The 13,038-nt window shown below is 40.7% G+C and overlaps 1 protein-coding gene across 1 annotated transcript; it reads left to right on the top strand.

The window, feature by feature from the left end:
• Positions 1 to 3,668: 3,668 nt before the first annotated feature.
• LOC115357440 (regulator of G-protein signaling 5-like) lies at positions 3,669 to 10,440 on the top strand. Its single transcript, XM_030048868.1, has 4 exons — positions 3,669 to 3,764; positions 7,273 to 7,334; positions 9,329 to 9,495; positions 9,817 to 10,440. Exons 1-4 carry the CDS (start codon positions 3,760 to 3,762, stop codon positions 9,991 to 9,993), a joined length of 411 nt encoding a protein of 136 aa, XP_029904728.1. The 5' UTR covers positions 3,669 to 3,759; the 3' UTR covers positions 9,994 to 10,440.
• The last annotated feature ends 2,598 nt before the right edge of the window (positions 10,441 to 13,038 follow it).

Raw genomic sequence — 13,038 nt, 5'->3', positions numbered from 1 at the left:
GGCTGGCCCTGGCGAGTGTCCCGTCGAGGACTCGCAAATCAAGCAGAAAACGAGAGATGGGCGGACAGGTAGACCCACTCAGCTGTCAGCGTTGTCCCTCGTCTCCCTTCAGTCCCCTCCCTCCCTTCTCTCCATGATCACAGCTCTGCCATTTGTTCTCTCATCAGTCATTTTCATAGCCCCATCTCTCTCTCTCTCTCTCTCTCTCTCCCTCTCTCCCTCTCTCTCTCTCTCTCTCCCTCTCCCTCTGTGTTAGATGAGGACATTGCATCCCACCCCATCTGATACTTGTGCAGCTGCTTCCTTCTGCATCGTGCTGTCTCCGGAGGGTTTGACGGGTGCAGGCTTCTGTGTGAACTGGGTCAAAGAGCTTCCTCATTTCCTTACAGATGCTTGGCTTATGCAGAGGGAGCAGATCCAAGCACCACACTGAGGAAGAAACATGATGCACTAAACACAAGCGGGTGGCGCAACCATAAAATGTAAAAAAAAAAAAAAAAAAAAAAAAAAAAAAAGAAAAAAAAAGAAAATCCTTGGGACGAGACACAGTACCTGTCAGGCACTCCCCATGTGGTAAATTTAAAGCTGTACAGGCAAAATTATTATATAATAGTCCAGCCATCTTATTAAGCTAAATTACTAAATGGGACAGCAATAGAGAGGAGTATTCCATCTTCCGCCTCATGAGACACTGTAGATTCACCCTATTTGCCCAAATTAATTTATGGTGTCAGGTAAGGACACTGGTGGCTAAACTTCCTGACACAATACAATTACAAAAGTGTCCCCTAAACAGCAGTGAGGGAGCGCACCCTCCACAGAAAGCTGGACTCAGCAGTGACGGCTGAACCTCTTCACCAGCTCCACCGCACCAAGACGAGGGCGCTCAAAGGCCGTTTACAGCAGACATTCAAATATGATCCGTGTCTGGATGAGGAAAAGTGCCTGTTAAGGTGTAAAGGCATACAGCGCACGTCACGATCCCAAAGTGATCACAGCTGGTATTTATCAAGGATCTCAGAATATCTCCAGTGAATCACACAGGCGGTTAGACTCGGACTAAAAATACTCGCAGAGTAGGACATGATAATGACTATCATGAAGCTTCCTGCCAAAGTTATTCTAGTTGTGATTTCTTGGTTCTTTTGATTCCTACTTTTTACTTTCAGTTTCAGTTTAGTTTTCATTAGTGGGTCCGGTAGTTTAGTTCCTATTTTGTTGAAACTATTTAGTTTTGGTTTATTTATTTATTTATTTATTTATTTATTTCAGTCTCAGTGTTCATTTTAACCTTTTTTTGTAATACGGGGATTTTGTCAGGGGCGAATAAGTACAGTGTAATTAAAAAACTCCACATCACAGCTCCACCATCCACAAAAGACAACTACAAAAAAAAAAAAAAAAAGTGTGTCAGTGTATTTGTGAATCCTTAACCATAAAAAATAAACCCAAGACAAAACAACATTACCAACAGCATCAGCAACAGCAGTATATAAGACGGAGATGTGAACACAAATATGCAAACGGTCTCCGCACGATGCAGCCGTAAGAGCAAAATGTGTGTATTTCTGCTTCTAAAGGGAGATGCAGGAATCATCACAGTGCCTGGTCTGAGGTTAGCCTCTGTTTCCAGGGAGAAGGGCTGGGCATTGTACCTTACCTTGTAAAGTTAGTTTAGCCTTCTTGTGCGAGCTTTTCAAATGGACTTTTAGATTCATGGGATTTTTTTTTCCCCTTGAGAAATGTTCCATGTATTTTACCACCTTCCACTGCAATGCACTTGTACTTATTTTGAAACACCTTCATATGCAAAGCAATCCCATATGAAGGTGCTTTCTTCTAACTTTCGGCACCATGATGCCAGATGTGGACGGATTTGCAACAAGGACGTGTGAGGCGCTTGCTTGTGCGACTGCGAGGAGATTTTTGCCATCATCTGGTGTAAAATAATGGAAGAGAGATTTCATAATCATCTAAAACATTAGGCTTATGCATTTTTTTTTGTGAAGTTTCTTTTTTATTTTTATTTCAGCTAATGAAAATGTTTTTTGACACGAAGTTGTCATTTCTTTGTAAGCTTTCTTTCACCCACTTTCAAAAAAGAGCCGGTCTTCCCTTTTGAAAACGAGCGAGGTCACACCTCTACAACAGTCTGAGAAATCATGATGACATCTTTTAATCTTTTTTTGTAAGTTGCACCGTGGTTTCACGGATTCAACACATTCACAGTGTACCCGATCTATTGTGCGTAGTTTGACGCAGAACAATTCTTCAGTCCTTTCAAAATTATTGAAAGCGGGAAACTGGACACAGCTGCATGAAATTACCCGACTGATCCAATCACTTCGTTTCACAGCTCCCAGAGAGGACAGGCCTGTGCATACCGAGAACCGATAACAACAAACAATGGCTTCAAAAAGGAAACTAAATTGGGGAGAAGAAGAGTCTTGGCACAGGAGGTTGTAAAAAAACAAAAAAAACAAAGACATAATAGAAGGTAAATTCAGCCCAACGCTCACCAGTCATGACAAGAAAAATGTGTGGAGGACCCTCTCTGACAGCATCAATGAGTCCTTTCAATTTGCCAGTTGCACCCACAAGACGTGCTGCGAGGCCGTCCTCACAAAACGCCGCCGCAGCAGCAGCAGCAGCAGCAGCAGCATTCAATAAACAGAAGGAACAAACAGGCGAGCATAGCCATAACTTTATACCTTTTCTCGAAAATGATTAGATGCGGTCACATAAGTTTCACACTCACATGTGGCCCCAACAAACCTTTGTGTAGTGGTTGAATTTGTGTACAGTTATTTAGAGCGCGCTATCATTTCAGGTGTGTCAGCCCACAGTGCGGAAGATTTGGTCGAGGTTCCCACACTGTGTCTATGCCCAGAGGACATGGCAGCACGGAAGAAAAACATGCAGCTCAAACTCACATTCAGCACTGTATGGCTCAATCAGAATCTGACTGGGAATGTAAGCTCCATCTGCACTGGACTGTAAATATGGAAATGCAGAACGGTCACGCGCAGAGGATTTCACTTTATTATTAAATACTAGAGCAGGTCTTTGGGGGATCGTTGTATTATGTTGTTTAGGCTTATTTTGTGGATGCACACATGTCCTACGCCTTTATTTTTTTAAAGTGTCCTACAGCGACCTCAGCATCTCATTGCCTTACATTTCTCTGAAAATAGCACGGCTTAAATGTAATGCAGGATTACGTTCAGCAGTCACGGTCCAAATAGGAATCCACATCAAACTAATGTCAAGTCAAGTGCCTCTGACTGCCAAGTCAAAGGTCAGCGTTGCACAGCTGCGCCTATCTCAGCTTGGCCGGAATTCATGGCTTCGTCTACTTTGCATTGTAAACTAACGATTTGCTTGAAGGCTTGTTTTAAAATTTTCATATTGTTTGCAGGGTCATATGATGTTTGACTCATGGAGGCTGCCAGATGCAGGACTTTATTGCCAAAATGCAGAGATAAAAATTGCTTTCAGCGGTGAGAATATGACGCACATGAAAGCTGACATCTCTGTAAACCCTGGGCCTGCCTATGCCAGAGTGGAGCAGGCATGGACTTGTGTGAGCCTGTAGGGTATGTCAGGTAGGAAAAAGGGAAGCCTGAGCAGAAAAAAAAAAAAAATATATATCAGATCTTGTTGACTGTGTTGTTGAGAGCACATTCCCACGACAACTTAAACTTGAAGTTGCGATACATACTTTCATTTTTTTTCTTTCCATTTGGCGGCAGAAAACAGATGTTGTAAGTATGAGCTGCAAATTGGCTTTACGCTATAAGATACTTTTGATACTGTTGAACTTTTTGAATGTTTTTGCTTCCCCTCTGGCTCGCCTTGTTCTTCCGTAATGACTGAGTTTCTGTGATCTCGCCCAGCCAGAAAGCATGTTCCTAAAATAAAATTGGGATGTGTTTTTTCGGGATGGGTCTCTCTTGTCTACAAGTTCGTGAGCAAATGTTTCTGATGGGGCTCCTGTGATCTGCGCTGTTTTTATTGGAAGTTTCTCCCTCTGTCTCTCTGCTTCTCTGTGTGCCTGTCTGTGTGCCTCCAGCTCCCTCTCCCTTCCTTCCCTCCCTAAGAAAACATGAAAAAGGTCCGAAGACAAGTGAGAATTCTTTGAGCCGAATATGTTCTGCGCTCCATACATGATGCAATCCAGAAAATGAATAGCTGCATGAGGATGTAGTCTTTCTTCTGTTGCCTTGTCCCTCACTTCTGAGGGACTTCTTGATGTCGCATCACTTTAAAGTTGCGGTTCAAAACAGCGCTGTTGGGAAGCTGTCAGAACTTTTGTGAATGGGTTTTGTGCTTTTCTTTTCCCAGCTTCCTTAAAATGAACTACTTTCGAGCAATTTGTTTTGATGTCCTCGTTAAAGAGGGACACCACACATTTTAAGAATTCAGATTTATTCATGTGATTTAGGACAACGGTATTTGTGCAAGTGAAACAATCCCTCTTCAAAGCCTGAGAACCAGAGTATCAGCATCGAGACTAGAAATCAATATGCAGATTTTTTTTTGCTGTTTCACAGACGAAGAGCAGGAGATTGATATTGTGGACTTAAAAAAATGTTTGATTGAGTTATTATCTCCGGAAGGCAGTGGCTTGAAGGGGCTATTGTGTTTGATTGTGTGTGTGTGAGTGTGTGTGTCTGTCCGCAGCTAATCTTGCATACTGCTGGGGCCAATATCAACCCAATATTTTTTGTGTGCAGTTATAATATATGATGAAAAACCTCTTGTGGTTGTGGCGATTCAAAACCTTTGAAAAACCTTTGTTCTCACTGCCGCTGCTCCTTACTGTCATTTGTTGTCTAGCTCGCTCGACCACCACTGCTCTCTCTCTCTCTCTTATTCTCTTTCCCCCTCTCCTTCTCTCCCTCTCTCTCTCTGTCCTAAGTGTGGTTTTTCTGAAACATTAGCAAAGGCAGAGCTAAAAGATTGCAGCAAAAATGGTCGCATACCAAAACTTTTCCTTTTGCAAAGTGCAAGTTTATATTTGTTTTGGTTGCATTCGTGCAAGGACCCATGTAGGCGGCTGCACAACCACAGCCTGACAGCAAAAACTTTTTTTTTTTTTTTTTTTTTTTCATTTTTCTCATTCAATCAGCTTTTTTGTGGTGCAGTTATGACCTTAGATCAAGGGAAAAAAAACTCTGGGTAAAAGTCAGTTGTTTCACCCGTCTACCACTCTGCCGTCCTTCAAACTAACTTCAAAATAAGTGATTAAAACTCTTCCTGTGATACGTTACAAACAACAAATGTTATATCAGAAGAAGTGAGGGCTAACAAAATACTTCAATCTAATACTAAATAAGAAAATCCCCATTTTTAACTGGGTTTACCATGAACCCCAACCCTTTAACAAGTTCACTTCTCAAACGGTTCAGATAGAAGTGTTATAAAATATGGATGGAAATACAAATTTGACAGCTTAACAGCATTACTCTTTTATTAATATATCCTAATTTTATGTATTATTGAACTTTATGAATTCAGTAGTAGTTTGAGAATCAAATATATATTCCTAAGCCTTGGATTTTTTATTTTATTATCATTTTTTCCCCTTGTGTTTATGGAATCATGTTTCTGTGTGTGTATATGCCCATTGGTAGTGGACAAGTGGATTTGAACTGTGAATGGCATGCGAAGCACACTTGCATAAGCCACTTCAGTTCAAAAATCTGTGAAGACACTGCATATTTATTTGTTTACTTGCTCTACTTTATTCAGTGTATTCAGTTGCTGTAATTGCTTGTTGTGTTACGTTCACCACTCTCTGTCTTATTCTTATCTGTTTTCTATTCTCTGCCGCTGCAACGACCCAGTTTGCCTGCAGGGATCATTAAAGTTTCATCCATTATAGCATTTCTGAATTAGTAAGCTAATGGCAGAGGCTAGCGCTAGTTAGTTTAGCCATTCGCTGACAAGCTGACCTGACTCACTGCAGGCAAGTTACATCCCGGCTTACAGAAATAGGATTTTCAGTAGCACATCCACGATGCTCATTTAGAGCAGCATGACACTTTCACAAGTTCTGGAAATAATGGCAGAGGCAAGCAGCAAGTGGTGCAACATTTATCTTTAAGCTTTTCAGATTTTATAAGGCAAACTGAGAGTGTTGTGCTTTACCCCCACAGGTATGAGCAGTCAATGAGTTAGTGATGGAGATGTTTTTTGTTTTTTAGACTGATCTTACCAGCATGTGAAAACTTAATATGGTGTGCCAGTACTGAATACCAGCATCTTAAAATGTTATCATTTTAATGCCAAAACATAGAACTATTTTGTGTTTTCCTGATTTTTAAAACCCTCTTAAACTACGTTTAGACTGTTGGGACACTAAAGCTCTCCATTGAAATTCAGGCCAATGAAATTCATGTAACTTTAGCAGCTCATGTGGCAGAATGCCAAACCCCACCTGTTTAGTGGCAGAGAAGCTCTGGGCAACACTGATGCCTTTAGATACATAATTAATTTAAAAAATATATATGTGCATTATTTAACAATTTGGTGAATTAATGCAATGTGCAGCAAAAAAATAGCTTCTTCTGAAAGATTTGTGGTTAGGATGGAACGGATATTGCTTTGTCATATAGATAAAATTCCAGTATTTGTCAAATAAATGTATCTGTCTATCCCTCTTTGCACTGGTACATGCATTTTCGAGCCTTGTAATGTCCTCTAAGTTCATCTCAACTGGTCCTTTTTTCATTAATAAAGGTGCATGATGCACAATTGAGGACTGAAGGAAGGAGGGATTGACTGTTTAGCCTCAGCATGGAATAATCTCGTAATTTATCGTTGAATCAGGACAACAATAAGCACCATGAAGACTCAACCTTCAGATTCCACGCCTGTTTGACCTTTTTTTGGTCAGCTGTTCGCGTCTGGTGATGAGAATCATGTGGACTCGACCATCAAAATTGTGCACTTTTGCCACTTTTTTGTGTGTGTCATTTGAAGCTATAGGGCGCTTACTTAAATAAACTCATGGCAATTTTGCACAGTGTGCCTTTAATGAAATCACATGATTGATGGGTATCACATAATGCTACACTGTGACATAATTACCACTGTGAGTAATAAATCATTCCACATGTATGTGAAAGAAAGTCACATTTTTACATGCTGCTAACATTATCGCACCTCAGCTCTGCTTTCCTAATGAAAACAGTCAAGTTGTCACTGATTGGGACACGCGTCTGTTCAACAAGATGTAAACATCAGCTTGAAATTCTTGCTCTGCAGGGCTCCTGTTGATGATGTTGTGGCATGGGGAGAGTCACTCGACAGTCTTCTGGAGTGTAAAAGTAAGCCCAGTTATGGATTTACTCCTCTGCTCTCTTACGGAAAGCTGCTCTCTCAATTGTCTGTCCTCCCTTTTCACCCGGGCAATTCTCCACAGCCCTGCCCCGCACATCATCTCAGATTGCCCTCAGACTGACATCGCTTCCCTATAGAGAAGGATAGAGTACATATTCTTCCTCCAAGTTCATCAAATCCATTTGGAAATACATTCGAGGAGGATGACACTGGCAGAGATAAGAGGTCTAATCTGAGCTGCCAGTGTAGATAGGGTGATTCCAGCCATCTCCTGCTCATTTATAGAGGGCCAGCGCTCACTGATGGCTTTCACCTGACCATATTCCAGGCCTGTATTTGAAAATGACTAAAGGGGCAGATGGGTTTCTCTCTCTCACACATTCTCTCACTCTCGCTCACTTTCCTCTATCAATCTCTCTCTATCTCTTTCCCTCTGCTCTCGTTCCCTCTCTCATTACTCCGCTGAAATGAATTCAGCTGATCTGTAATACCTCAGCCCTTTGTCTCCTGTTTTTCCTGCTCCAAGATGAATAGTCCTACAAAAGATTAATTTTGTCGTGCATTGCAGTTGCTCCATTTCCCGTTGAAGAAACGGAGTGACACGTTTGACAAATAGGTAAACAGCAGCAAAAAATAAATAGTTCCGTACGTAGTGGTTGCAATCTGCGGGCATTCAGATACCTTCACATCTCATGTGATTTCAGCCAGTCAGCTCCTGTTTGATTGAAGACAGAAATATGGACTGGAAGTGATTTAGAGAGGAAAACAAGCAGCCACTGGACATATTTTGTTTTCTGCCAATTACTGTCAGTTTGCCAGCCGTGATTTATGTAAAGCAATTTGTGTGAATAACATTGGAGCTTTAGCTGTTTGTTTTTTGCTTCCAGAGGACTTGCTAAGTATTTCACACCTGAGTTAGAGTCAGGTTTCCATGAATATGCCCATAAATAGGCTGTGGAAGTTAGAGAACCAAAAATATAAGTAATTACGTGATGCTGAGACAGTGCACATGCGAACGCAGGATCTCAATTGGAAGTCAGCTTAGTCTCTAAACAATCCACCACAATGCTTGGCGCTTCGTCTTCTCTCTCTCTCTCTCTCTCTCTCTCTCTCTCTCTCTCTCTCTCTCACTCTCTCTCTCTCTCTCTCCTTCTCTCTCTCTGTGTGACATCTTTGGGACTTTGAGCGAACAAGAACTATTTTGGGGAAGAGGGAATGTGAGCGACAGATAACAGAATGGCTTTTATCTCTTAACGCAAAAGTCACAGGGTGATTATAACATTACATAAGTGTACAAGTGTTCAGCACAAAGCTGAGCACAGAGTTTGCGTTGGTTATTGCATGTGTGTTCGTGTGTGCTTGATAACACATATGCATTTTGGATTTGGAAACAGGAAAATACACTGCAAAAAAATCTATTTTGACAAATAATTTTGTTAAAATCTTGTTATTGTTTTTTTTCAAACAAGTGAAAAAAATAATCTTTTCTGGGAACGAGGATAAATATGTTGAAACAGGGCAGAATAAGGCAGATCAGCCCCCTAGGATCAAGGGAATGACATTTGATGCAAGGAAATTCAGGAAACAAGTTGATTAGTGCTGAAAACAAGTGGGATTATCTAATCCTACTTGCAGATTTTTTTTTTCTCACTTGTTTTAAGGAAAACAAGAAAAACAAGAACTTAACACTGAGTACAGGACTAAATGACTTGGTAATTGAGACTTCTGCAGTGTAAACCCGGGCTCAGTCTTTGTTGCAGTATTTGTAATTACTACATGTTTTGTTTCAGGCAAAATGTGCTGTGATTACAGAATGAGGGAGCCTCAGTTTAAAGGATTATGGCAGACTAAGGATAGGCAGGTCCTTGAAAACCTCATGCCGTTTGTTGTGCTCAGACTAATTTGAAACTTAACATCCAGTGTCAGCAATGAAAACGTCTCGATTTCAATGCGGCTGTGCTCCCTGTCCTCCACTGTGCAGCAGGCCAGCTGGTTTTTGAGGAGTTCTTGAGGACCGAGTACAGTGAGGAGAACCTTCTGTTTTGGCTGGCCTGTGAAGACTACAAGAAAATTACCAGTGACACAGAAATGACTGTCGCTGCCAAAAGGATCTACACCGAGTTTGTCCAGGTTGATGCTCCCCGACAGGTAAAGTGAGACATGAATGAAGTCAGACCTGTGTGTAACTTCAAATCAACCTCAACCGACTTGCTCGCTTTTTGTCACCTTCACTCCTCCATGCTTTCACTCAACTCTACTTTGAAGTAGACGCCGCTGCTTTTAGGCTATGCTCTCTTCCTTCATCTCTCACTCCTACAGAAGTGTGTCTTATATCACTATTTCCACAGTCAGTATACTTCTGTCTTTCTCTGATCTGGATGAGATGTTAATCATAATGTCAAATATCGACAGACAGAATTAAAGCGTGCATCATTAATTAAAATGAAAACTGCTGTTTTCTAACCGCAGATAAACATTGACTTCGTGACCAGAGAAGAAATCGCTGAAAATATCTCGCAGCCCAGCCCAAATTCCTTTGACAGGGCGCAAAGACTGATATACGGTCTGATGGAAAACAACTGTTATCCTCGATTCCTGAAATCAGAAATCTACCAAGCTCTTCTGGAACAGTCCGAGCAGCAATGAAAGAAATGTGAAGAATAAAATTCACACAGCGCCTCTGTGAATGATTGATTGTGTACTTCAGCCTCCTCTCCTTAGAACCTTAGAATCTCAGTGTAAACACACACACACACACACACACACACACACACAAAAGAAAAAAAAGGCTTGTCTATCAGAGAAAGTGGAAGTGGCAGCTTCTGAGAAGCTTATTTTGGTTTGTAAGAGTTCATTTTCTAAGCACAATTTACTGATTTTTGATATACACAAAAAAATAATGAATGTGACCTGAGAAGTTGGATGCCAGCTGTCAGAGAGGGGCTCATGGACTAAATAAGGTTCACCTTAGGCTATGTTTTTTTTTCTTTCTTTCTTTTTTTAATATCCAAGCAACTCTTCCGACCATTATGACACCCCATTACTGTGTTACACAATTCAGTCTGACTATAACTGAGGGGTATTTTTTAAAAAGCCTGCTCATTACAAACGTCATGCAGGTGTAGGACTAAAAACGTTATTATTTTCTATTGTGTTCAGTTTCCAGTGGCACATTTAGTCCGTGACAGTTATAATTTGATTTAACCTGATTTCATTTCATTGGATTTGACTTGAAAATTGCCCAATTGGCACTGATTGCACTGCTGACCGGCCTGGAAGGGGCTGCCTTGTCTTTGACCTTTTGCTTCCTGCCCATATCCCCCCACAATGTGACGTGATTGGCCCACCACACCATACAATCAGGTTTAGGCATCAGGTCAGAGATGGTATCAGGTTATAAATGATTAAAGGTGCGCTGTGCAAAATTTCTGAGAGTTGATTAAAGTGAGGATGTGGAATAAGCATGTAATCTATCAGTGAGTCAATCTACAGATAAGAACCATGTAGACTCAACCAACAAATTGCATGCCTTTTCCACTTTTTTTTTTTTTTTTTTTTTCTTGTCTAAAGCACATACATAAAACATGGACCAAATCAGGCCCTTAGCACAATTATATCCACCCAGCGAGATTATTTTATATTTTCTATTAACACTGCCCTGGTTCCTTATAGCCCACAATGCAGACAGGCTACTACAAACCTCAGCATGCACTGCAACATCCTCTCCATCTCCTCTTCCTCCTCAGGAGCTCATCAGCAGCCCATATCATCCCATTAAGACAGTTATTAGTTATCTATTTTGTTAACAAGCCAACCAAAAGCAGTGTTAAAACAAAAAGTGGAAAACAGGTGTTTTCAAGGCAGGTAGGAGGTTGTTTTCACAAGCCAAATGACTGTTTTAACATTAAAATATTAGTTTGATTTCCTGTTGGATTTGTTTGCCAGTGATGTTCATGTATGAGTCAAAACATGTACAACTGTAGGTTTCTCTTCAGCAAAATAATAGTTATGTGGTTATTTTTTAATTCAATGCGATGAAAGTAATTGTCATTCAGTAACTGTCAAGGATTCAGGGCAGGCTTGCAGATAATAACATCACAGAAAAAAGGAAAGATGCAGTGGACTGTTTTCATGTCATTTTCAACTCCAATCAGTTCATTTTTTTTTTAAAGTTCATACTGTAAAATGTATTAGATATAGCCTCAGTTTGGCCCACAAATTGATTGTGATTTTTTAATATGACTCCTTTAGTGAGTGAGTTTGACACCCCTGGTCTAAAGGCTCAGAAATGTCACATCATGCACCTTTAATTTGAGGCATTACATGTAGTTAAGTTATATGTATGGTAGAAATGATTAAATTTAGGAAAAGGTTCAGGTTATTCCTGACATAGAGACCCCACTGGGCCTGCTGGTGGCGCTAGAGGGAAGGCCACAGAGACACCCAAATTGCCTGGTGTGATCCTCCACCCAACATGAATATTATAACTAAAACAGACGGGTTTCATCCTCCAGTCAACATGAATGGTGTCACCAAATTTCATGGTGATCCACCAAATATATTTTGAGTTATTCCACTGTAATAACGACTCTTTTGCTTGCTGGTGGCGCTAGAGGCAAGGTAAAATGGTCACCACTATGATCCTCTTGTGATTTCCTCTGGTTTGTTTTGGCTTTTTTTTTTTTTTTTTGAGAATTATTGTCTTATCTGCCACGTCGGTTCAGGTCAGGGGGTTGTTTTGTGTTTTCTATACACTGTGGGCCTGTAAAGCTCTCGAAGACAGTAAACGGTGATAAAGGGCTGTAAATAAACTTGCACTTAAACTTGGGCTTGGACATTACTAACACCCATGTCATATTTTAGGAGGATTTTTGTCTTAGCTGCCTGTAAGTTATTTCTCACATAGTAAATATTGTATCATAATTACCATAATGTCTGCTGTGTGTTTTTTGTGGGGCTTTTTCCGGGAGCTGATGGTAATTGTGGTACTAAACAAATTTGTTTATTGTGCTAATATTTTTATTAGGACCAAATGTCAAGGATGCAAACATGAGGATTTTTTTTCCAAAATGAGGACATATTGCCATCCTCCTCTTTTTCAAGAGGTTATCCCAAATAACGTATGACCGACGTACATCACGTAGGAGGTCGTTGATCATTTTAATTCCACCTGATTGTGTATTCCTGATGCTGCTCTTTGCTCCAAGAACAAGAGTCAAGAAAAATATCCTTGTCATGGCGAAATGATGACACTCGCTGCGAAGACAGAATGTTGAAAAGCCGAACGTAAACCGAAAGCTGATAAACTGCAAGTGTCCTCCAGCGTTATGAAGGACTTAATACGGAAATATCAGAAAGCAGCTAATGATGCAAGAGCAGCTTATTTCTCTGACCTTATTTCAAAGAACCACCTTTTCTCTGACTTGCTCCTCAGTGTTATTGATTCCGCTGCTGACAGCTCTTGTAATCTGAAGTCTCCTCTGTAAAGTGTGAGGAATTTTTAATATTGTTTACCAGAAGAAGGAACTTAAAGCTCCAGATCTGAACCCTGTGACAGGCACCTATCTGTGACTGGCACTAATTCTGCTGTGATGAGCTGTTTTGAAGCCATTTTCACTAATGGAAGAAACATTGATCCCATTCACACTTGTCTCAGACGATCCAATTACAGGTGGACAGGTCTAAGTACAG

The sequence above is a fragment of the Myripristis murdjan genome, chromosome 4 (assembly GCF_902150065.1).
Source record: "Myripristis murdjan chromosome 4, fMyrMur1.1, whole genome shotgun sequence".
Taxonomy (NCBI): Eukaryota; Metazoa; Chordata; class Actinopteri; order Holocentriformes; family Holocentridae; genus Myripristis; species Myripristis murdjan.
Note: the sequence above shows the minus strand (reverse complement) of the source record. Positions and strands in the feature narration are given on the sequence as shown.

What these genes read in the sequence shown, in the direction of transcription:
- LOC115357440 (XM_030048868.1), top strand. An exon ending in CAGTCTTCTGGAGTGTAAAA is followed by an intron (nt 7,335 to 9,328) that starts GTAAGCCCAGTT and finishes TCCACTGTGCAG; the next exon opens with CAGGCCAGCTGGTTTTTGAG. An exon ending in AGGTTGATGCTCCCCGACAG is followed by an intron (nt 9,496 to 9,816) that starts GTAAAGTGAGAC and finishes TTCTAACCGCAG; the next exon opens with ATAAACATTGACTTCGTGAC.